General features: G+C 36.4%; 3 protein-coding genes across 19 annotated transcripts in view; 2 read left to right on the top strand and 1 right to left on the bottom strand.

The window, feature by feature from the left end:
• Positions 1-1,551, bottom strand: part of megf8 (multiple EGF-like-domains 8) — a 29,980-nt gene extending 28,429 nt beyond the window's left edge. Inside the window, exon 1 of the mRNA XM_077213135.1 lies at positions 1,133-1,551. The gene's annotated coding sequence lies outside the window, so the exon portion shown is untranslated. The remainder of the gene's footprint in view (positions 1-1,132) is intronic.
• An 810-nt stretch (positions 1,552-2,361) lies between these two features.
• On the top strand, positions 2,362-8,609 carry trim35-28 (tripartite motif containing 35-28). The gene is made up of 6 exons (XM_077213313.1): positions 2,362-3,020; positions 3,161-3,256; positions 3,354-3,584; positions 4,343-4,365; positions 6,681-6,799; positions 6,887-8,609. Exons 1-6 carry the CDS (start codon positions 2,595-2,597, stop codon positions 7,420-7,422), a joined length of 1,431 nt encoding a protein of 476 aa, XP_077069428.1. The 5' UTR covers positions 2,362-2,594; the 3' UTR covers positions 7,423-8,609.
• Positions 8,610-9,100: 491 nt separating this feature from the next.
• Positions 9,101-24,535, top strand: epb41b (erythrocyte membrane protein band 4.1b). Of its 17 annotated transcripts, none has more exons than XM_077213151.1 (28): positions 9,101-9,556; positions 10,493-10,610; positions 10,975-11,079; positions 11,202-11,244; positions 11,343-11,418; positions 11,548-11,766; positions 11,854-11,941; positions 12,302-12,454; positions 12,578-12,675; positions 12,895-13,046; positions 13,202-13,303; positions 14,038-14,121; positions 14,884-15,486; positions 15,623-15,745; positions 16,915-17,205; positions 17,292-17,495; positions 18,128-18,361; positions 18,456-18,719; positions 21,224-21,433; positions 21,512-21,775; positions 21,947-22,012; positions 22,113-22,340; positions 22,616-22,801; positions 22,907-23,079; positions 23,181-23,210; positions 23,299-23,367; positions 23,455-23,643; positions 24,135-24,535. In XM_077213151.1, the coding sequence occupies exons 2-28, from the start codon at positions 10,554-10,556 to the stop codon at positions 24,189-24,191; spliced, it is 4,368 nt and encodes a 1,455-aa protein (XP_077069266.1). In that variant the 5' UTR covers positions 9,101-9,556; positions 10,493-10,553; the 3' UTR covers positions 24,192-24,535. The 17 variants fall into 17 exon arrangements, with proteins under 17 accessions (XP_077069266.1, XP_077069315.1, XP_077069306.1 ...); XM_077213200.1 differs by having other exon boundaries at positions 23,305-23,367; XM_077213191.1 differs by having other exon boundaries at positions 21,239-21,433; positions 23,299-23,376.
• The last annotated feature ends 277 nt before the right edge of the window (positions 24,536-24,812 follow it).

The raw sequence follows: 24,812 nt of genomic DNA on the forward strand, positions 1-24,812 counted from the left end.
CCACCTTCAAGTTCTAGTACATGTCAATCCCAACTTTATTTATATAACACCATTAAAAACAACAGTTGTTGACCAATGTGCTGTACACTATATCAAATACCATCAACATGTAACACCATACATAAATTACAACACAGAACAGACCAGACACTGCACAATCAAGTAAAACAGCTACATGGTTACACTTTTTTCTGTAAAATCTTTTGAAAAACTAAACATAAGAATATGTTTGTTTATATGTACATCTCTTAATCATTTTATTGCTTTGCATTAACTATGTTTTGGCCCTACAATTAATTAATTAATTCATTGTAAAAAGCCTGATGTATCAAACATGATACAAAACATAAAAGTAACCTTTTTTTTTCCTAAAGTTTCCATTTAAAAAAAACAGAAAATATTATGCTTTACCGGGTTAATCCTTATTAGATACAAACCTTAATCCTTATTTGCATTATATAGTATTTAATATTGTTGTTTTATGTTTTAGTCTTGTCACTGACACAGTAGAAACTGTAAATTCGTTGTCCTGGATAATCAAACCATTCTTATCTAATCTTATCTTGTCAAAAAGACAATATCTGATCCAAAAGGGATGTTTCCAAAAACCCTAAGCTGTCATTGAAAAAACTATGCAATGGACCAGAAACACCCATATTTGCTGCCAAGTAGCACATTATGAGGGGAAAAATCACTTTCAACACGAAATTGTGAGACATACACACAGAAAATTACCCAGCATAAAATATAAGAAGGAGTGCATTTGGAATTTGATTAATTTTCCAAAATGTTTTTCCAATTTCTGCTTTTAAACTAGTATGTCTTGTCTTGTCTAGTGGTTTAGCTGACACAGAAATCATTGTAACAGCAATGCTGAGCTAACGGTTTACTTAGCTGTTCTGTCATCACATTTAGCCGACTGTCCCCTGTTAAACAATAATGTATAACGTTATAGCAATATACATCTGTCCATTGTCAGTTAAGTATTTACTGACTCGTAACAATCAAAGAGACTGTTAAAATCGACAATTGAGCCAGCGCTTTAGCTGAACAAGCTAACCAACTAACGTTAGCTATGTCTATCCCGCTAGCTCTAGGGAAAAAGCAAACCGTCCTCCGCTCATTTACTCACCAATTCCCGAGTCTTGGTCTCCATGTTTCTAAAGCATTGAGGTATTCGTAACTTACATCCTGTGTCGGGTAACGTTAGATAAATAAATAGACGCGCTGAGCGACGCGACGCCCCAGCAGTATCGCTGCTGATATAGTATAGGTGGTGGTGTTGCTGTGCTGAGCCCAGCGGCGGTTTAAAGCGCGAGACCACCGCGGATGATGATGATGTGTGAGAGCTAGAATCAAAGGCCTTGAGCTCTGCTCACAGGATGGCTTTATTTACCAAACATCTCCAGATGTTATTAAGAAGAACGTGCGCTTCCTCTTTGGTTTTACTTCTGGCTAAATCCAAGAAATAACTGTTCCAACATCAACCGTGTGCCTGATGTCCAGGACGCGTCTTGAATCGTGCAGTTGTGTGCTTAGTGTTTGTTAACTGGGGATGTGTGTGTGCGCTTCCAGATGGTTGTCAACAACACAAAGCCTATAATAACCGTGAGCATGCTGAACCACGCTCTGCTGGTCTTTTGATAGTATTGCATTGCAATCTTACATATCAGGTTTTTTATTTTTTTATTTGTAATGCTTAGGACACATTATGATGATCCCCTGGCGAGAACCATTGATGTGTCAAGCTTGATATAGACACTAGACACTAAGACAACGTATGGAGTTTTTTAACAGACTAAAATAAACAAATGAATGTAAAGTGAAATTATTAAATTTTCGTTTTTTTAAATTTCACGCCGTAGTCTGTGTCAGTTTCATGTTACATAAATAAATTTAAATTTATTTATTTTTACTCACCTTTTATTATGTTTAATATATTTACTGATTCAACATTCCATTGTGTAAAAATTTAAATAAACGAAAAATAAGTGAATTACATTTTTTATTTATGCTTACTTTTAATTATATATTTTAATACTATTTATTTAATTTTTGTTCATGCATATTGACAAAACATTACACCATTTGTTATTTATCACTAATTATATATTATTAATTAATAAATATAACAAATGACAAAAAAACTTTATATTTTAATATAACTGTCTGGACTAGAAAACTTCCAGTTAACTGATCGCGCCCAAGAAATTCCTGACAGAAATTCATATAAAAGCCAATTGGCTACTGGTGTTCATGATCTGTGGAGAGATGGCAAGCCAATTCTGTATGAATATGTAAGTTAGACAAACATTTTTGACTGTTTGCACTTTTATTATATTTTCCTGCTTTTCTCTCCCCGCCCACTCGCTCTCTCGCGCACGCGGAAGTTGCAGTGACAGAAACAAGACGCAAACAGGTAGAACGAGTCGTCCTCAAAACATTGATTACTGCTTTTCTTTTTTTTTAAACAAAACCTTTTAAACGCTAAAGGTTTGCTGCCTTAAACAGCTCAGTGATTTTTAAGCATCCTTAAAACTCCTATAAGAAAATATTGCCGTTTAGCGAAAGTGAAAGTACAGCTCGAATCTAACATGGCAGAATGCAGTGACGAGGACATCACAGACAGACCATCTCTTCTCGAATCAGACTTAACGTGTCCTGTGTGTAAAGACATTTTTAGGGACCCCGTGTTGCTCTCGTGTAGCCACAGTTTCTGTCAGCAATGTCTGGAGAGCAGCTGGAAGAACCAGACGAAAAAGCAGTGCCCGCTGTGCCGAAAATGCTGCGACGGAGAGACACCGATCTCCAATCGCGCACTGAACAACACCTGCGTGTCCTATAAAAAGGAGAGGAACTGGAGAACTGGAGGTCCTTTCGATGAGGCTATGTGTGGTTTGCACCAGCGCCCCTTCCAGCTCTTCTGCATTAAAGACGAGGAACCCGTGTGCGTGGAATGCGTGACTCTTCACCCAGGACACGAGCTGGTGCCGATAGATCAGGGAGTACCTTTCTGCAAGGTGAACTCATTACATTTCCCCTCACCATGATAAGTAGTGAACCAAATGCAACTCACTTTATGTTACAGCTAAAATGAATACTGACTTTTTTTGTGTGGAAATGCATAAATGCACTTTTCTAACGTGCAATTTGTTTATAGGATGAGCTTAACATGAAAATAAAAATACTGGAAAGTAAGCAGGACTCCTTCAAAAGAATGAAAAAAAGATATAGAGAAACAATCTCCTTTATTGAGGTAAACGGTTTCTGGAAACGTATTAAAGGCCAAAAACTTCAACAAAGTCTTGATCATTTAAACCATATGCTCATTTCACTTCTCTGCTTTGTTACAGGGCCAGACTAAAGAGGCAGAAACGCAAATCAAGCAGGAGTTTGAGAGACTCCGTCAGGTCTTAAATGATGAGGAGACATCTAGAATAAATGCTTTGAATAGAGAAGAAAATGAGAAGAAGCTGATGATGAATGAGAGGATTGAAAGCATCACTCGTGATATTTCAGCTCTTGCAGAATTGATTCAATCAGTAAAGAGGGAAATGGGAGCAGAGGAATTAACTTTCCTTCAGGTAAGATTTTTTTGAGGGGGGTTAATAACTTTTTGTGTACCAGATAATAATTAAAACTTACTCTCAGTTTACCAATTGTAAATAGGACACACATATGCATACATACATTTTGATTAGACTTACTTAAACATGCTCAGCAGATGTACATTCCAGTTATTGTATGTATGAATTGCACTTTTCAATAAATTAATAGATTCAAGTTTATTTATAAAGCACATTATAAATCAACAAATGTTGTACCTTAAGCGCTGTACAATCAAGAAAAATACAATACAAAATGTAAAAATAAAAAAAAAAACAGATTAACAAACTGGGATATCCAAACCTGCCTCATACTGTCCGGCAGAGTTTAGCTCCAACTTGCCTCAACACATCTGCCTGGATATAAGACCTTGAATAGCTGGATCAGGCCTGTTTAATTGAGGTTGAAGCTAAACTCTGCAGGCCAATGGCCTAAATCTCGGGGGAAAAAATCAGTCAACGGGAAAAATGAACATCAACCTGTAAATGTTGTGGAAGCGGGAGGAGGAGGAGATCACCAATGTACTGTAGGGCTAAGACATGCAAGGCCTTAAAACATATAGCAAAATCTTTCATTAAACCCTGTAACTAAACAAGATATGGAAATTGAGCATTAGTTCATTGACCCCTTACATTTATACAGGGGTTTCTCACACTGTAACATAACTAATAACTAAATTATACATGAATCCTTCATTCAGCTTTTTTAAGTGAACTTTTCACATTTTTTTTCTCAGAACTTCCAGAAGCTAAAAAGACGGTATGTGCCTCTCGATTTATTTTCATACATTTCTTTGTTCTGTTATGCTATGAATTACTCAAGAGGTCCTTCTCAAAAAATTAGCATATTGTGATAAAGTTCATTATTTTCCATTATGTAATGATAAAAATTAAACTTTCATATATTTTAGATTCATTGCACACCAACTGAAAGATTTCAGGTCTTTTATTGTTTTAATACTGATGATTTTGGCATACAGCTCATGAAAACCCAAAATTCCTATCTCAAAAAATTAGCTTATTTCATCCGACCAATAAAATAAGTGTTTTTAATACAAAAAAAGTCTACCTTCAAATAATTATGTTCAGTTATGCACTCAATACTTGGTCGGGAATCCTTTTGCAGAAATGACTGCTTCAATGCGGCGTGGCATGGAGGCAATCAGCCTGTGGCACTGCTGAGGTGTTATGGAGGCCCAGGATGCTTCGATAGCGGCCTTAAGCTCATCCAGAGTGTTGGGTCTTGCGTCTCTCAACTTTCTCTTCACAATATCCCACAGATTCTCTATGGGGTTCAGGTCAGGAGAGTTGGCAGGCCAATTGAGCACAGTAATACCATGGTCAGTAAACCATTTACCAGTGGTTTTGGCACTGTGAGCAGGCGCCAGGTCGTGCTGAAAAATGAAATCAGATGGAAGCATGAAGTGCTCCAAAATCTCCTGATAGCTAGCTGCATTGACCCTGCTCTTGATAAAACACAGTGGACCAACACCAGCAGCTGACATGGCACCCCAGACCATCACTGACTGTGGGTACTTGACACTGGACTTCAGGCATTTTGGCATTTCCTTCTACCCAGTCTTCCTCCAGACTCTGGCACCTTGATTTCAGAATGACATGCAAAATTTGCTTTCATCCGAAAAAAGTACGTTGGACCACTCAGCAACAGTCCAGTGATGCTTCTCTGTAGCCCAGGTCAGGCGCTTCTGCCGCTGTTTCTGGTTGAAAAGTGGCTTGACCTGGGGAATGCGGCACCTGTAGCCCATTTCCTGCACACGCCTGTGCACGGTGGCTCTGGATGTTTCTACTCCAGACTCAGTCCACTGCTTCCTCAGGTCCCCCAAGGTCTGGAATCGGTCCTTCTCCACAATCTTCCTCAGGGTCCGGTCACCTCTTCTCGTTGTGCAGCGTTTTTTGCCACACTTTTTCCTTCCCACAGACTTCCCACTGAGGTGCCTTGATACAGCACTCTGGGAACAGCCTATTTGTGCAGAAATTTCTTTCTCTGACTTACCCTCTTGCTTGAGGGTGTCAATGATGGCCTTCTGGACAGCAGTCAGGTCGGCAGTCTTACCCATGATTGCGGTTTTGAGTAATGAAACAGGCTGGGAGTTTTTAAAAGCCTCAGGAATCTTTTGCAGGTGTTTAGAGTTAATTAGTTGATTCAGATGATTAGGTTAATAGCTCGTTTAGAGAACCTTTTCATGATATGCTAATTTTTTGAGATAGGAATTTGGGGTTTTCATGAGCTGAATGCCAAAATCATCAGTATTAAAACAATAAAAGACCTGAAATATTTCAGTTGGTGTGCAATGAATCTAAAATATATGAAAGTTTAATTCTTATCATTACATTATGGAAAATAATGAACTTTATCACAATATGCTAATTTTTTGAGAAGGACCTGTAGATATGTCATATTTGCTCACACTGATGCCCTTTTTTCCATCTAATATGCTGTAAAGTTGACATGAAATGAAACATCCCCCTATCTATTTTCTAAATGCATGTTATAGATCTTAAAGGGTTAGTTCACCCAAAAATTAAAGTCAAGTCATTATTTACTTCGGCATTAGTGTTCTAATGCCATATGTCTTTCTTTACTTTTCGGATCACAAAATGTACTGCTCATGCTCATCCATATAATGGTAGTGAATGGCGATTAGCTTCAAACCTGGTCACAGAACGATCCCTGGTGTCTCGTGCCATATATTCTAAGTGCTTTGAGGGCATACAAGGATTTGGTGAAAAGCAAACAAAACTTTAATGTATTATTTAATTAAATCCTTACCTTGTTCATTGGTCTGCTGTGTATGACTGCACATTCATGAGACTGTGTAGCACACAAGCACACTTCTTTTTTTACCTCAAAATGTAATAAACATTTTGTAACTGGATCTTCCAGTGAACCACAGACGTATGCAGAAGTGCAATGCACATCTCGAAATCCAATCAACAACTCATATAACCTGCCCTAATTTTTGTTATTTTTCAACAATCTGTTTCAGTCCATTTCATTGTGACTTTAATTCTGCTGTGTGTAAGAGGGTAAACGTCACTTTATGTCTGTCACAGAACCCAGTGGACTGGCGGTGAACCAAAGAAGGTCGAAGGAGCTCTCATTAACATGGCCAAGCATGTAGGCGCTTTGGGTTACAAAATCTGGGAAAATATGCAATCTCATATCACATGTTGTGAGTGCACATTTAATCTTGTATACAATATGTGTAATACTAACTCAGAGAATTTTGTGGGTCACCTTAAAATGTTTGTGTCTGCAGTGCCTGTCATCCTGGATCCCAACACAGTCTCGCCTTGGCTCTCTATATCTCCTGATTTTTCCAGTGTGCAAGAGAGTCAGGAGAGGCAGTCTTTCCCAGACAACCCTGAGAGGTTCGATCCCTGTGTTTTTGTTCTTGGTTCAGAAGGTTTCTCCTCAGGGCGCCACCGTTGGGAGGTCCGAGTGGCTGACCACCCCAAATGGATCTTGGGAGTATGCAAGGAGTCAGTAGTTCGGAAGAGGAAGTTCACAGTGACAACAAAAGCAGGAGTGTGGACCATCGGCCTGAGTAAAGGGGTCTACAATGCTCTGACCACTCCACGCACTGTGCTGAATCTAGAGAGAAGGCCTGAAACCATCAGGGTAAAGGTCAATATGGAGAAGGGAGAAGTGTCGTTCTGGGATACAGGCAACAACAAGCACCTATGCACATATAATGATAAGTTCACTGAAAAGCTGTTTCCCATCTTTGGCCCAGGGCTCCAGAGCACACCCATCTCTATCGTGCCTGCTAAAGTGAGCATAAACAAACAATAAGTAAACATGCTAACATCTAAGCCTGGTAAGGCTGAAGAGTCCAAAACCTCCTCTAAAGTTGATATACAGTTTGAATTATATTGAGCCAAATTAAACAGAATTAGTTTAATATTTTTGGATCCAGTACAAGTTAAGCCAAGCAACAGCATTGTGGCATTATGTTTTAATGATTACCACAGAAATGCATTGCACCATGATTCTCCTTTTTATTTAAAATCTGAATTGCTGTGAGAATCTTACAACAAATGTATAAACTTTAAAATACTGTTTCAATAGTATAGCCACAAGACATAAACAATATGTGCTAACATGATTTCAGTGTGGGAAAAATGACTAACATTTTCTGTTATATCCAATTTTACAGTTTTGTCAATCTGACGAAATAAACACTAAAACCTATTTTACCACTGCAAAAATGATGATTAGTCAGCTTTACAGGTCAAATAATACACACATTTTAAAAGTAGAATTAATGTAAGCACATTTTTAAAATTGTAATTTTCACATTTCTGCTTTTAAATCCTCCACAAAATGGTCCCGTTCCCTTTCATTTTAGGTGCAGCACCATAACCTTTATCCTTGATTATTGCTTCTTCTTTTTTTTTCCAAAACTATTTTTTGTGGTAATCAACATTACGCCACAAATGCTGCTCACCGTAACTTGTTCTAATCTTGGAAAACTCCTTTAAAGGGAAATTTGATGGAGAATATGCTGTTATATTACGTAAACATTAAGCTTGCATCATAATTTTTCATGTAATATATAATAATTATGGGACTATTTGTGGGACTATATGTCACTAAAAATATGAATAGCATCTTTATTGCTGAACACTGAACAGCAGAAACACTGTCGATCATTAAGTAGAGAAAGTATTATTAATCAACTTTAAATCTTACAATAAACCCTTCTACTGTTGAATGACAAAAGTCAACATTAAATCAGCTACACTGTTATTTCAACTTATAAGAAATGGTGTTGCATTTATCGTCATGTAACTCAAGAACAAGCATTTTCTCAAGTTTCTTTTTATTAAATATAGTTAACAATAACTCTTTCCGTTTTTATTTGCCACTCAATTGTGTCAGGTATGTTTATTTACAGATATGCAGTACAACGTTTGATATCAGCATGAGAAAGTTAAAGAAAATTGATTAAACAACAATAAATTATCTCACTTATCAGACTGAATGTGTTTCTTATGTCTCAAACGTTATTTCAATTTTGCGTCCTCCCGTCAAGAAAAAGGAACACCCACATTGGTTAATAATAGAAAAATCTCAGATTACACTAGACTCATTTAGATTAGCTAAAACTGATCTCCAAATTATTGTGACATTAAGAACTAATTAAGAAGCTTTACCTATGCATAATCAGTTTTGCTTTTCAGCTTCAAATTAGTCCAATCTACATTTCATGTTAGTGGATTAAAAAAAAAAAAAGACCAGTCTTAAATGAAAAACAATAATTAACTTGTAAGACTAGCAGTTTATGCAACTGTCCACTGGTCTTAAATGTCTAGACTGTACATGTGTAGAAGTTTGACAGTTACAGTGTTATCTACGTCTCATGCTTTCCTCTGCACTGAGACAGATAACAGACAGAGGATTGCTCTAGGATTCAATTGCCCAAGACACACACATTTATATAATAACATCATACTGTGCTTCTGCTTACATTGAAATATAGTGTTAAATAGAAAGGCTTGCTTAGAAAGACTCCACCATTCCCTTGACCCTACAGTCACTGGATAGGAGGATGGGAGAATGAAAAGATGGATGGAAAGGCTTGCTAGTTTAATATTTACACCCAAGTGTCCATCAGATCAGTAAATGTGGTTGGAATATATTTGTCAGTATGTTGCTCTTCACTTTGGAGTTTGCAACTATAAAAATAAAGCAGTTGTATATGTTATGGGGGGATAAAAATATTATTTAAATATTAAAGATATTATTTAAAAAAATAGTGTTTGAAATGTTTTCAGTTTTGTTTAAGATATCTTGGGTCTGGTTTCATCTGCACGGTTCATTATCTCAGTACTAACGTCATGGAAATAGTGTTGATCCTCCACCCTCATCATAGAGCGCTGGGAGCTGCTACATGAGAAGACCAATGAAGACCTCACATGCACAGGTAGGGCTGATCATTCTTGTTATTTTCCTACAGACTCATTTCATTTATGTTAGGCAATAAGAAATTTAGGACTTCATTTAAGTTAGTTAAAAGAAAAATCATCTATAGCTAAAAAAAAATGCTATTGTTGTTCATGGTGTCTAAGTAACACTGAATATAAAGGAATATTCGCATTTACTAAGGATATTTTCACTCTCACAAGACGTTCATATAAAATATTAATGTAATGGGCCTGCAGAAACTATTTTTCATGAACCACAACATTATATTTAAACCATGTGGTTGAAAAGTTTAAACCCTGTATACCATTTTACATATAAAGGTATGGACAGCTTATCTCTCTCTCTTTTTTTGTCGTTTTTGTCCATATTTTGTAATATGAATATAATGTTACGTGAGGGAAGAGTTGCATGAAGATCTTTGGCTACCCCACCCATTCTTATCAGCTTATCTTAATCAGAAAAGACCGGGTAATGTCATAATAAATAAATAATCCATTTATACTGTAGTAATTCCTTCTTGTCTCCTCTTTCTCAAGTCATGATGGACAAATAAATATATGTTTATGACCCCCTCACTTTTCACTGGCATGTTGATGTATTTGTGTGTGTGTGTGTGTGTGTGTGTGTGTGTGTGTGTGTGTGTGTGTGTGTGTGTGTGTGTGTGTGTGTGTGTGTGTGTGTGTGTGTGTGTGTGTGTGTGTGTGTGTGTGTGTGTGTGTGTGTGTGTGTGTGTGAGAGAGAGAGTGGGCTAAGGGAGGGGGAAGGGGGGGGGGGTCATATCTTTCTAAAACACTCATATTAATATCACACAACAGGAGGGCAGGGCCTCTTATGATGCCTCATACAGACGTGTGCTGCTTTAGAACCACAGGAACATGAATGTGAACTGAAGTGCAGTTCGAAAGAAAATTGTAAAGCCTTGCAACTTTTGCAGCTCATTGCCTGACGAGACCGCCTGAGGAATAAACAGAAGAGAAGAGAGTACTTTGAGCGACATGTTGCAGTGTCGAGTGAATTTCCTGGATGACACACACTTTGTGTGGGAACTGGAGGTATCTGAACAAAGACTCTCTGTGCTTTCTTTCACAATGCAAAAAATCACATTCTTAATGAGGATCCTTCAAACAAGATTTTTTTCTTGAGAATATATTTAATTATAATAATATTTAATTAAGTATATATTTGTTATGGTATAAATTAGGTTTATGCTTACAAGAATAAAATAAATTTTTATACAAAAATAAATAAAAAGTACAAAAAAAATGTATTCATATTACCTGAAAACATGTATTATAACTCAATTAAGTAAATTCATCTTGGTCTAAAGATTTTTAGATATTTTTACTGTAAAAAAAATTAAAAGACAGATTAAAAAGATATAATGTTATTATTAAAACTCAATTTCTTCTTGCACAGAGAAATGCAATGGGACGGGATCTCTTCAGTAAAGTTTGTGAACACCTTGACCTGCTGGAGAGGGATTATTATGGTCTGGTTATGTGGGATTCTCCTAGTACCAGGGTATTTATTTCATATTTATTTCGTTTTATATCACACTGGCATATAGAGATTATGTTATATTCAGTCATTTGACAAATAAAAACTCATTTGTTTTAAGCATTATTCTGTGTTTATTGATTCAGGTATGGCTGGACTGTGCTAAAGAGATCCGAAAACAGATAAAAAGTATGAGATTTTCACATATACATTATTAGTGGACGGTGCAGATTCACGCATGCTTTCGTTTTCAGCTCTACATTTGTTCACTGTTTGTTTGGTTTCAGGTCCAGTAACTGAATTCTTTTTCAGCATCAAGTTTTACCCACCCGATCCCTCAATTCTGGCTGAGGACATCACTAGGTACAACAAGAGACAAATGCACACAAATAAAACACATACATTGAACTCCATATAGTTGTGTTGATACATTTGTGCATGTTTTTTTTTCTGTGTTGACTGAACACTAACTACTCCATGTAATTCTTTCAGATATCTCCTATGTCTTCAGCTGAGGAAAGATATTCTGATTGGCCGACTGCCCTGTCCATCAGACATCTTGGCTCTGTTGGGTTCATACACAGTTCAGTCAACGCTTGGAGATTACGACCCAAATCTCCACAAGAACAACTATGTCAGTGAAATCGTTCTTGCACCCAATCAGAGTGAAGAGCTGGAGGAGAGAGTGATGGAGCTGCATTCCACATACAGGTATCCTGTACCAACAATCATACACACATATTTACACTAACTCACTCACAAAAACACATTTGTATAATTTCTTTGTGTACTACACAGATTCATGAGTCCTTCCCAGGCAGATATGCTTTTCCTTGAGAACGCCATGGGGCTTCCCATGTATGGAGTGGACCTGCATCCTGGAAAAGTAATTTTAATTTTAATTTGTCAACTCAACTTGTGCTTAAACAGTTTGAAAGTATTTGGGATGTATTTAAATCAGCAGTTATGCCCCCCAAAATAAAAATGTACTCATGTATCCTCTTTTCTCCAAACATGTACAATTTTCTGTCTTCTGCAGAACACAAAAGAAGATATTTTGAAGAATGTCCATAAAATGAAAGTCAATGGGGTCAAGTGTTGTTTCTTTTGTGTTTCACAGAAGACAGAAAGTCATACGGCTTGAAACAACATTGAGTGATAGCAGAATTTTCATTTTTGGATGAACTAGCCCTTAACAGGGCATGGACAGTGCACATCTTTAGTATAATGTTTGATTTGTTAATAGGATGTCAGCGGTGCAGATGTGATGCTCGGGGTGTGCTCTGAGGGACTGATGGTTTATGAAGATGAGATAAAAACAAATGTTTTCCTTTGGCCCAGAGTTCTTAAAATCTCCCACAAACGCAGCACCTTCCTTCTCAAGATACGTCCTTCTGAGGTATTCATGCACGCTTGCTTTATTCTTCATAAACCCTTTTTTTTTCGGATTATGCATTGCTCTTGCTCATTTGGAGTAGTGACACACTAGTGTGGTTAACTTTTTCCATTTGACCTGATTTAGCAGGATGAGTCTGAGAGTGACGTCAGCTTTAATTTGGCCACATACAGAGCCTGCAAACAACTGTGGAAATGCTCTGTAGAACATCATAGCTTCTTCAGGTAAGCCAACCCATATGTTTATTACCTAACCAAGGCTTAGAGTCAGTACAACCAGGTTCAGCCATTTTTTTGTTTCCATGTGACCACAAGAAACACAAGGGGGCGCTCCAGTCAAATGTATACATTCTTTGAAACGATTATTCGAAGTAAAACATGCTTTTTCGAACCTCTTTGGGATATTTCAAGAAATACGTCCATACCTCTGAATGTGTTTTTCAGAAACAGACTTCAAGACCCAAAAGCAAAACGGCTTTTGACATTGGGTTCAAGGTTCCGCCACCATGGACGCACTCAGTCTGAGTGTCTGGAGGCCAGTGGCAACACCACGCGAGCTCCTCCACGATTCACACGTTATATAATCAAGAGAAAAGGCAACCTTTAATTTATTTATTTTGTTAGTTATAGTTGTAGTTTGTTTGATTTGTAGTTAATTTAGTAAATTTGTTTCCTTTTCCTTTGTTTTTTAGGCTAATTTTTATTTTTATTTTTTATGGATAAATGATTGACTTTAAATGTTTGTTTTCAGCAAATGAAGAAATTCTTGATATTCTAACGCAACCACTTCGAGCTGAGTTTGACGACTGGTTCCTGGTCTACGGTCCAGACAAATGGCACATTTCTACATCAGGTAAGTCCTATGGCAAATTGAAATAATGTAATCTGACTGAAATAACTGACTGCATTATAAATATTTATCTACTCTCAGAATTACCTTTATGATCAAAGAATAGTAAATAAATAGGCAGCTCTTGCCATTTAACCACAAATATATATATATATATATATATATATATATATATATATATATTTCTGTCAAACACATATGCGACCCTGGATCACAAAACCTGTCTTAAGTAGCACGGGTATATTTGTGGGAATAGCCAACAATACATTGTATGGGTCAAAATTATCAATTTTTCTTTTATGCCAAAAATCATTTGGATAGTAAGTAAAGATCATGTTCCATGAAGATATTTTGTAAATTTCCTACCGTAAATGTATAAAACATTTTTTTTTTGTGAGTGAATGCAGCACGAACATAAATGGACAACTTTAAAGGCGATTTTCTCAATGTTTCGATTTTTTGTACCCTCAGATTCCATATTTTCAAATAGTTGTATCTTGACCAAATATAGTCCTATCCTAACAAACCATACATCAATGGAAAGCTTATTTATTCAGATTTCACGTGATGTATAAATCTCTATTTAAAAAAAAAATGACCCATATGACTGGTTTTGTCAATTAATAATTCTTGTTAAACAAATACATTTCACTATATGATTTTTTGTTCCTTTTTTAATCTTTGTTTGTTATACCATTCAAAAATATTTTTGGATAAACTGTAAACATCCTGTACAGATGATGGGATGCTGGAAAGCCAAAAGCTGCAGGAGTGGAAGCATCATGCAGATGATTGGTGTGTCCTCCTTGACAGCAGCCCATGTAAGTCTTTTCTAATGCACCACTGTGTACATCATCTATAGGAAAGCCTGCAAAATCTAACTGAGCATTAACCCATACCTAACTGAGCATGCACAGACTCTAGAATATATAGTGATATCATTTGGGGAAAATAAATATATAATATAAATGTATAAAATAAATAATTATTAAATATTAAATGATGAATTATTATAAAGTGAATATCTTTACCATAAAGTGGTAAATTATGTTTGTTTGTTTTTTTTTGGTGCAAACAAAGCACTCACGTCACTCCATAAAATTGAAAGTGGTAGTTGCGTTGCTGTCAATGGAGGGACAGAAAGCCCTAAGATTTCATTAAAAAAGATCTTCTTTTGTGTTCCAAAGATGGAGGAATGTATAACAGGTTTGGAATGACATGAGGTTGTGCAATTAATGACTGAAATTTCATTTTTGAGTGAACCCTTTATCAATAAAAATATTTTAAAATAGTGATAATTGTTAATTGTGATTTTGGTATAGGCTTTATCCTGTTTTTGGAGCTTGCCCCTAACTTATGCTTTCTCACTTCCATCCATATGCCAAAAAGTCAAGCTCTGGTAATCAACCAAAATTGTTGACATAAGGATAAAAGGGCAACCTGGGCTGACATTTTCCATAAAATTTAAGAAGAAACGCACAAGTCCCTCTGGACTGCTCTGCGTAAATAAATATTATAAATACTTGACATTCCCTGAAGGAAAGAGCTGTGATTGATTGTAATTTTGGTTCATTTTGTTCCAGTTTCAATATCAAGTGTCCAGCAGCCTCTTCAGACGGAAGAACTGAGAGAGGACGTGGAAGTTGTGGAGGGGTCAGACGAGAGGCTCACAGATGAGCTTGTTATAAAACAATCATATAAAGTTCAGGTGGTCCATGAGAGGTCTGATGTTATCGAGAAAGAACACCAGGAAGTAATGAAACCTATAAAGGAGACACTAAGAGAGGAAGTACTAGAAGTGGATGGAGAAAGAATACAGAGGGTAGTAATCAATAAGCAATGGACACAGGAGGTCAACTCTTTAGTGGAATCACAAGTAGATGTAGAGAAAAAGATAGAGAGGATGGAGATGGTAGAAAGACGTGTTATGGTCACTGAAGAGAGGAAATTTGGTTCTGGGGACACTTTTGAGAGACTGGAAATCATTGAGCAGAGACTGGAGGAGGTGGAGGCTATCAAACGAAAGCTAGTTGAGGTGGAAGAACTGAGGGTTGGATTACAGGAAGTGGAAAGTTTGGAACAAAGGTTGCAGCAAGTTGAAAAGGAGGAGCTTCAACGCGTGGTGACAGATGATTGGTACATTTTACTAGATCGCAGGCCATTGATGCTTACGCCTACTCCCATTGGTATGTCATGTGATTTTGTCATATCTCATGTCATCTGTTATGAAATTTTGTTCATTGCTTTTTCATTAAATATATTTCTAAGTTAAATTGAAAAGCTAATTGAAGCGCCTAAGGTGGAAACATCATATATTTTTAGGAAGAGTTCAGGAAGAGTTGCAACAGATCGTATATATCCCCAAACAAATGAAGAAAGATGATGACTGGTACATTCTATTGGATGTACTCCCACAAACCATGGAGATATCACATATTCTTTCAGGTATCTATAAAATACTTTTCTTTTTTAAATACACAGCTCTCTGAAATACTCTATTCTGATTGGTCCTTTGCACCATCTAGCAGTCATATATGTCATATTTACCATCGTCCAACTGAAACAACTATTTTTATGTCTCTCGTATCACACTGCAGACTTGTGCATAAAAACTAAATAAAAACGAAACTGGTGGCATCTTGCATATCATTTATCGATTGTTGTAACAACTGCTCAATTTGGAACCGCATACTCGCATACTATGACATGGAAGTTGCAAGTTGAATGGCTTCTCAAACAAGAAAAAATGTAGGGATGGACTTGATTTTGTTCATTGGGAATTGATTGCTTGATGAATTGATTGATGGTTGTGGATTGCTATTTGTCGATCACATGTGAGTGACAGGTTGTCCCGTCCTTGTGCCGATAAACACATCATAAGAGAAGGGATATCGCTGCAAGTGGGAGAGGAAGGTATTTTGATTAAAAATTAAATGGGCACATGAATAAATAAAAAAAAGGATACACATATACTATAAATAATGAATAATAAGTACTGCAATATTTCCCTAAAAACAAGAATTGTCAATTATGATTTCATGCTGACTTTAAGGCCCGTTCACACCAAGAACAATAACTATAGCAATAGAGTTTTAATAATCTAAAGTTCTAATTATATGAGAATAGTGAAGTCCACACCACAGCACTAACAATAATGACACAGAGGAACAATATCATTGGAATCTTTTTCAGAACAACTTTTTACAGCTGATGAACGATAAAACCATTGACAACCAATCAGAATTAGAAACAAAGAGCTCATAGTGGAAGAAAATAATGGATATTTTTAATATTAATAATAAAAAACGAAACAAAAAATTCTTTATTAAAAATAAACAATTAATTATAAAATAAATAATTTAAGTTGAAATGAATATTTCATGTTGACATATTTATTAGGTAAGTGACTGTCTACATTTTCCCTTGTATATATTATATATAAGTTGTACCTGTTTACCTGTGAGTAGCAGCAGCAAAATGTTCATCCTGAACTCCTTTTATTATGGAATTTTATTTTATTATTATTATTATTACAATGGAAACATACATAAATAGGATGTGAAATGCTTCTCAGCCAATGTCAACAAACCACTCAAATGGATTTCTGCTACCAGATGTGAGCAGCTTCGTTCCTGAAGAATATCAGGCTGAAGAAGAGAAGAGAGAGGTAGAAAGGAAAATACAGCAAGAGCTGGTGCCACCGGAGAAGCCAAAAACACAGAGTACAGAGGAGGTGATTCCGAGCAGAGTGGAAACAGAAGAGGTACATAAAGAACAACAGAAGCCGGTGACAGTGGATTATGGGAGACCAGAGCCAGTTGTTCTCAAGCAGAGAGCAGCAGAGCCTCAAACAGATGGAGACGACGGCTGGTTTGTCGTTTTGAATGATTCTACTAAAAGATCAGGTACATGCTCTCACGCAATCACTATAATGCACTCAAGTAAAACAAACAAGAAATCAATATGTGTGTGATGGATTGTGTTGTTTCAGTGCCCTCTGTTGAGCTGTATGAAGAGACCAGAGAGGACGTGATCCGGAGCGTAGTGAAAACAGGGCAGATAAAACAACAGGAGCAGGTGGCAGAGGATTATGGGAGACCACAGACACTTATTCTGGAGCAGAGAGCAGCACAACCTCAAAGAGACGTGGAGGATGACTGGTTCATCATTTTTGATGTTTCTCCTAAAGAATCAGGTACACACTACCATGTTGCTTACTAGTGTGAATTTCCTCAGTTTCATCATCCTAGAACATCATATAACAATTAACTATCAACAATGACAAGTGTAGTTTCTGGTTAGGATATGTGTTGATTCAGGAGCACAACTATACCACAATTCATTATTTATGATTTGACACATTTCATTAGTTGAAACTTGAATTAAACTGGCCATACATCACAGGAAGTTGATTTTAATTGATATAAAGAGGTGCTGAACTGAAAAATAACATCCAGATTTATTAGACTTATTCGTCCAACATTCATTTTAAAACAAATGATTAATAATTGCTCAGTTAATACTTTCTAATTATGTCTCATTATTCCCTGATATGAATACTTATTTCTCAATAAGTTAAATATATTATTTAAAACAATTAACAGATTGTATTATTGACATTCAGCATTACTAAATGTCCACCATATTGTTCCAGACAACCATATACATATAGGGATTAAAATGTTAATAGTATATGTATTTATGTCTGTATTTAATATATGAATTAAAAACACATTTATATTGATGGCATTTCACGCATCATTGCCCATATCATGCATTCACAAAATCACACAAATCAAACCATACATTATGCATTTTGTTTTTTAGAGCCCTTGGCTTTTCCACATTTACAAAGCCCATCTGCAGACCTGTATGAGGAGATCAGAGAGGAGGTGATCCAGAGCAGATTAAGAACAGGGGAGGTGCAGATAAAACAGCAGCAGGTAACACTGAAAGATAGGAGACCACAGACAGTTATTCTGGAGCAGAGAGCAGCACAACCTCAAAGAGACGTGGAGGATGACTGGTTTATCATTTTTGATGTTTCTCCTAAAGAATCAGGTACACACATTTACATGTTGTACAACAACAATCACACATACACACACATAAGCATAAATATCTAAACACACACAATGTTTTGTGTTTGTTGCAGAGCCCTCGTCTCCACAGCTGCGAGGCACAACTGTTGAGCTTTATGAGGAGACCAGAGAGGAGGAGATTCAGAGCAGAGTGAGGAATAAGGAGAAAGTGATTGAGGTGATGACCGTGAGCACTAAAGAACAAATAACAGTACCAGAGAAGAAGAGGAAGAGCATCGTACAAACCCCGCAGTTTCCAGTGGTGCCCAGGGAGGTTGATGACGACTGGTTTCAGCTTTTTGACAAAGTGCCTTATGAGCAGAAGAGTTTCCCATCAGGTGAAGTACTTCTTTCTGCAAGCATATTATCATTTCACAATTCTGATATTTATGTGATAAAGATTCAGTTGTAAGACAGTTCACCCAAAAAATTATGTCATCAGTTATTCACCCTCCTGTCACTGTATGATTTTTTTTGTAAACCGGCATTTTATAAACGGTATGATTTTTTTTCTTACATGTTACAAATAAGATGTTATTAAGTAGAATGTCCAAGCTGCACATTTCTGTAAAACAAACATGAAAAGTAACTGTGGCATTTTTTATTCAATTTCTTTTTGATAATATTAACCAAAACTAAGATTATTAAAAATCATTGGAAATGTATTAGAAATGTTGCACTGGCAACTAAATGAAATTGGTTCAAGTTGAAGTATTAAAAAATGACTAAAAATAAAACCGAAATAAAAATAAATTAAAGCTATATAGAAATATAAAAAATATTTTTTTTTACAAAAGCACGTAACAAAATGACTATAACTTTAAAATTAAAACTGAAAATATAAAAACACAAGCTAATTCAAAATATTATTAAATATATAAATAATATTTAAAGGGGTGGTAAAACACACTTTTTCGAAGGCTTGATTGTGTTTGTGGGGTGCACTGTAACATGTGTTCATGTTTTTTTTTTATAAAAAATTGCATTATTTTTCATATATTTTACCTTTATTCTACACTGCTCTGTCCCTCCTTGTAAAAAACGGTCTGATGGTTTCCACGTTCTATGAAGCCAGTCCCTCAAAAATACACAATGGGCTCAGATTGGTTAGAAGGCCCAGTGTGTTGTGATTCGCTAACCGCCTAGTGAACGTTTTTCGGAAACATCACGCCCCTTACCTTTACTGGTAGTTTGTGCTTCGGTGTATTATAAACAATGGCGTCAATAAAACCAATCGGACCCAGAGAATGTTAGTGAAGATGATCGAGCAGAACCTGTTCAAGAACGGCTGTTAAACGACGTTTCAGAAAGGTTTGTTTTTTGTTGTTCTCTCATTACTGTTTAGATACGCTGTTATTTAATTGTACTAGTTATTATAGTATTCCAAAAAATAAGCTTCATAAACAAGAATTTCATGTAATCGTTCTAACAAAGTATACTACAGTCCTCAAAGGGATTTTTTTGAGTAAATACTGCGGATCTGTAGTGATCGTTACTGACTGTATGGGACGTTACTTTTGTATTTTTAGATCGTTTGTAGCCAAATATCTGTCGCCAGAACTATTAACGTTAACCCAAAACGAACACTAAACATCGGCTGCCAAATCAAACACAGAACCATGTTTAGCATGCCTGTAGATAAACAAGCATGTAGATAAACATAAAAGCTCTAATCAAATAATAATTTACACTAATTCCAAGTTCGCTGTTGAGATAAAAAAAAAGTTTGTAACGTTAGGTGTTTGTCGGATAACTTTAAGTATGAATGAGCATTTAACAAACTGGTTTGCAGAGCCAAACAGCGTTGGCATTTGTTTACTTCCTTGCTACAACGTACAATTAACAATACGAACTATTACAGGAAAACACATTGACGAAAAATAAATCATACTTACAGGTTGTGGCTTCTGTTCTTAAAGTTGGAACTGCTCCATCTTTCAGGACAAACCGTTGTGCACTCCTGCATTAAACTTGCGAAGATTGTGGAAGCTTTCCTCCGTGTGCAGCACAGAGAACGAGATTTGGGTAATAATTATGAGGGACCGAGTTAAAAATAAATTTTAACCATTGATCCCTAACTCCCCCGACCCTAGGAAGGCTGAACAAAGTGGACCTGCAATCTGGATGAAAATAACAGCGTTTCGACGGCATTGCGGCGGCAACAACACTCCTATACCACAACAACTCTTCTCCAACGCAATATAAAATGGCCTCGCCCCCTTATTTCGTATTCTCGGAGGAGGGGTTTATTGGGGTTAGTGATGTCAGCAACCCTGGAGGAATGTCGTGTAGTCCCTACCGGCCGTTTGCTGTAGTCCTTAGAAATTGATTTCTTTAAAAGCAAATATCTTCCTTTGCTTTGAACTTTGAGCGCTGTAACTTTGCAGATCTTGTTTATGCTCAAACAGCAACATTACACACTAGCTAAAGTTAGAAAAGTGAAATCGTGTTTTACCACCCCTTTAAATAACACTGATCCAAAAATAAAAAGTACAATTAAATTATACTACAAAATAATACAAAAAAAATATTATTTAAATTATTAATCGTTATTTTAAATGTCATTCATTTTTCTCAAACCAATTTTTTTGTCGTTGTAAGCATAAATCTAACAACCTTTTGTGAGATTTTGGCTTCAAATAAGAAAAAAAAAAACATTTTGCCAGTGGGTTAAGAAAAAAAATCTTTGAATACCACGATGGGGGCGAGTAGATAATGATAGAATTTATATTTTAAGTGTTTTATACTGTGAGAAATCGAATGGATTTTTGCAATTACTGACACACTTCAAGATCGTTGTTGTGGTAATTTTCATTGTTAACCGGTCATTTCTAATTTTTAGTGTCTGTCACTCCAGAGACTCGTGTTGTGTCTGTGGCTCCTTTGGAGGCTGAAGAAAAGAGAGTGGTTGAGAGGAGAAAAGAAGAGGTGCAGATAAAACAACAGAAGCAGGTGACAGTGAATTATAGAAGGCCAGAGCCACTTGCAGAGCCTGAAAGAGACATAGAGGACGACTGGTTCATCATTTTTGATGTTTCTCCTATAGAATCAGGTACACACACTCACACACCACCACAAATGCACACATGAAAAACACATCGAAACATTCATCATACATTGTTTGTTTCAGTGCCCTCGTCTCCACAGCTGCGAGGCACAACTGTTGAGCTTTATGAGGAGACCAGAGAGGAGGAGATTCAGAGCAGAGTGAGGACTAAGGAGAAAGTGATTGAGGTCATGACCGTGAGCACTAAAGAACAAATAACAGTACCAGAGAAGAAGAGGAAGAGCATCGTACAAACCCCGCAGTTTCCAGTGGTGCCCAGGGAGGTTGATGACGACTGGTTTCAGCTTTTTGACAAAGTGCCTTATGAGCAGAAGAGTTTCCCATCAGGTACAGCACCACACATGCCTTTAAACACTATCATAGATGTATAGCAATAATTACAAATAAATAAATAAAAAGATAATAAACTCAATTAAAGGTAATGGAAAACCACATACCAATACATTTTAATGTGAAACATTGTATACATTTAATTCCTTCAACAAAATGCAACAAAAGTTCACACAAATGATTTGGTTGAACTGCTGGACACAACACCTTCTGAGAAGAGGAGCGTCCCTTCAGGTGGGAACACTAACTGCATGTCTTATTCTCTGTTCTATCCTGGTATTGCTTCAGGTGAGAGGCATATTGTAATCAGAATATGTATGATCAATTGTTTCAGTGGCCACTAAAGAGCATAGGATTAAAGAACAGGAGGACAGAGAGAGACAGCAGGAGATGAGAGTGAGAGAGGAGGAGAAGAGGAGACTAAGAGAACAAGAGAAGCGAAAACAAGAACTAGAAGCCAGAAGAGCTCAACCATCTATTACTCTGGCAACAGAAGTACAGCCTCATATTGAAGCAGAAGACGACTGGTTCATTCTTTTTGATGTTTCACTAGAAGAAACAGGTACATAGACACTTTATATATAAATATACATATATATATATATATATATATATATATATATATATATATATATATATATATATATATATATATATACACACAAACACACACACACAATACTGTTCAAAAGTTTGGTGTTGGTAAGATTTTTACTGTTTTTGAAAGTCTATTATGCTTACCAAAGTTGCAATTATTATTATGAAATTATCATTTCACTATTGCACAGTTGGCAGTCTTTGTCAAAAAATTCTCTATTTTATTTAACGTTTTCGCAGATGACCTTAATGTGGATAGGTGGGCTGAGGAAGAGAAGAGGAGAAGGGAAGAAGAGAGGAGAAAACAGATAAGAGTTAAGGAAAGACCAATAAGGCCTTCTGCACCAGAGAAAAGACCAGTACAGCTGCAGACTGAATTGGAGGACGATTGGTTTACCCTTATGGGCGTTTCCCCTAAAGATTATGGTATGCATCACAAATAGAATCAAAAACACTTGATTATAAGAAATTAATATTTTCTAATGTCTATCAAACCTGTTACCATGTGTTCCTGAACATCTCTTTCTCTAGTTCCCACTCTTCCACACACACCTGTTATTTCCCCAGTGGCTCCGCCCAAACCCCGCCCACAGATCCCAGCTGACCAACCACTGACTTCCACTCCGACCGCACAACCTGTGTCCATTACAAAAACCCGTCAGGAGAAGGCAAGAGACATCCTGAACATCACACTGGAGTCTGAGGTTACAAACACACTCATACTGTCAACTTCACATACACACAAAATAACATGTGAAAGTTTCAATCCTCTAAAAATCATCTTTCTCTCTCTTAACACTAACAGGCTGAGACTGAGTCCGTGCTCATGAGGAAGGTGAGTCACTCAACTATTTCTATCATCTTTGTCATGTTCCTTCTTATCCAGAACATATTAATCCATAATCGGGTTTGTTTTTCCTTAGTCACAGATATGGAAAAAGAAAATTGAAGGAGAGAGCATTTATGTTCGTCACAGCATTCTGATGCTGGAGGTTTGTAAAGTGTGTAAAATTGATATTGGCTTGTCTACTTTAATGATAATCCTATACTAAATGAATCATAATATATGCTCTTTTTAGGACTTGGATGTGTCCCAGGAGTTGATTTTAAAGCACCACGCCAGCATTACTGAACTTAAGCGTGTCTTTATGGAGGTCAAGGAAGATTTCGAACCCACTGAATGGGACAGACGTCTCTCGTCATACTCACCTTCTGGCAAAGCTCAGCTCCCCCATTTTAACGGCGAGATTCTTATCAGAATGGGCTTAGTGAGTTGCATACTTACATACATGTATACACACACAACTGCATATAGTTATAATGTGCTTAACAAGGAATTGTTAAAAATAGCTGTGGTTCTCAACCAGAGGACCGGGGCCCACCAGGGGGCCCCAAAAAGTATTTTTTATTTAAATTTAAGTCTTAATTAAAATTCTAAAAATTCTATACATGTACAACATTATGTGGTGTTTTTTATTATTATTATTACAACAGAAGTACAAGCTTAGACAGGAGGGCCTGTATATTGTCTTGAACAAAGGAGGCTTGTGGTCAAAAAGGTTGCAAACCACTGATCTACAGTATCTAGATGTGAGAGAAACAGGGATTTAGGCACGGATCCAACCTCAAACAGCTTTATTGTTCCACCTTTCATATTAAAACACACTCCTGTCTTTAAAGACTTTCCAAAAGGAACGCTTTTAAATGCTTTTTAGAAAAGAGTGTGAACCAATTGTGACTGTAAAATCTTCTTTTGCAGATTGAAGATGATGAAAAAACAGTCGTGCTTCGCCAACAAGAAACAATATATGTTTGAATTCAAACTGCCTGAACATTTCATTTCTACACACTTGCATAGAATCTCGACTGAAACATTCAAGGATGTGAATATGTGGAATACACAAACGCTTTGCATGTTTTATAGAATATAATCCTCTTTTGCAGTTTTCATCAATTTGATCAGTGTAATTTAACATTGTTGATAGTTGTTTACTTGTACACTGGTAATCATGTCCACAATAGTATATCATAATTACATTTTTATAGACCTTCAAGCTGAAAATTGATACAAATCTCAAGCTTCAATTTAGCTTATTTTAACTGCTTACACCTATTCAATTATAATCAAAAGGAATAAAAGCTGTCATATGCACTGCCAAATTTGAGATGTGTTTATTCTGAGTTTGTTCAGTACGGCACACTGTCGATTTCTAAACATGTTCAGCAATTTTTAAAATATATTTTTTAGGCATAAATCTAAGAAAATAATAGACAATTATGAAAAATTAACATAACTCAAGTCTCTGAAAAGAATTCAACAAAGTTAAATTATCTTGTTTTAAGGGTGTTTAGATATTTTACTGTAAAACAAGTCTAAATTACCACTAATAATAAAAAAATTCTAGCACATTTTAGTCTACACTCTGAGCTCTAGTGA

This window comes from Siphateles boraxobius, unplaced genomic scaffold (assembly GCF_051911475.1).
Source record: "Siphateles boraxobius isolate OS27281-9 unplaced genomic scaffold, OSU_SipBor_1 12, whole genome shotgun sequence".
NCBI lineage: Eukaryota > Metazoa > Chordata > Actinopteri > Cypriniformes > Leuciscidae > Siphateles > Siphateles boraxobius.

What these genes read in the sequence shown, in the direction of transcription:
- trim35-28 (XM_077213313.1), top strand. Translation starts at nt 2,595, where the DNA reads ATGGCAGAATGCAGTGACGAGGACATCACAGACAGACCATCTCTTCTC. An exon ending in AGGGAGTACCTTTCTGCAAG is followed by an intron (nt 3,021 to 3,160) that starts GTGAACTCATTA and finishes ATTTGTTTATAG; the next exon opens with GATGAGCTTAACATGAAAAT. An exon ending in TTCCAGAAGCTAAAAAGACG is followed by an intron (nt 4,366 to 6,680) that starts GTATGTGCCTCT and finishes TGTCTGTCACAG; the next exon opens with AACCCAGTGGACTGGCGGTG.
- epb41b (XM_077213151.1), top strand. Translation starts at nt 10,554, where the DNA reads ATGTTGCAGTGTCGAGTGAATTTCCTGGATGACACACACTTTGTGTGG. An exon ending in TGTTTCTCCTATAGAATCAG is followed by an intron (nt 21,434 to 21,511) that starts GTACACACACTC and finishes TGTTTGTTTCAG; the next exon opens with TGCCCTCGTCTCCACAGCTG. An exon ending in AGTCCGTGCTCATGAGGAAG is followed by an intron (nt 23,211 to 23,298) that starts GTGAGTCACTCA and finishes GTTTTTCCTTAG; the next exon opens with TCACAGATATGGAAAAAGAA.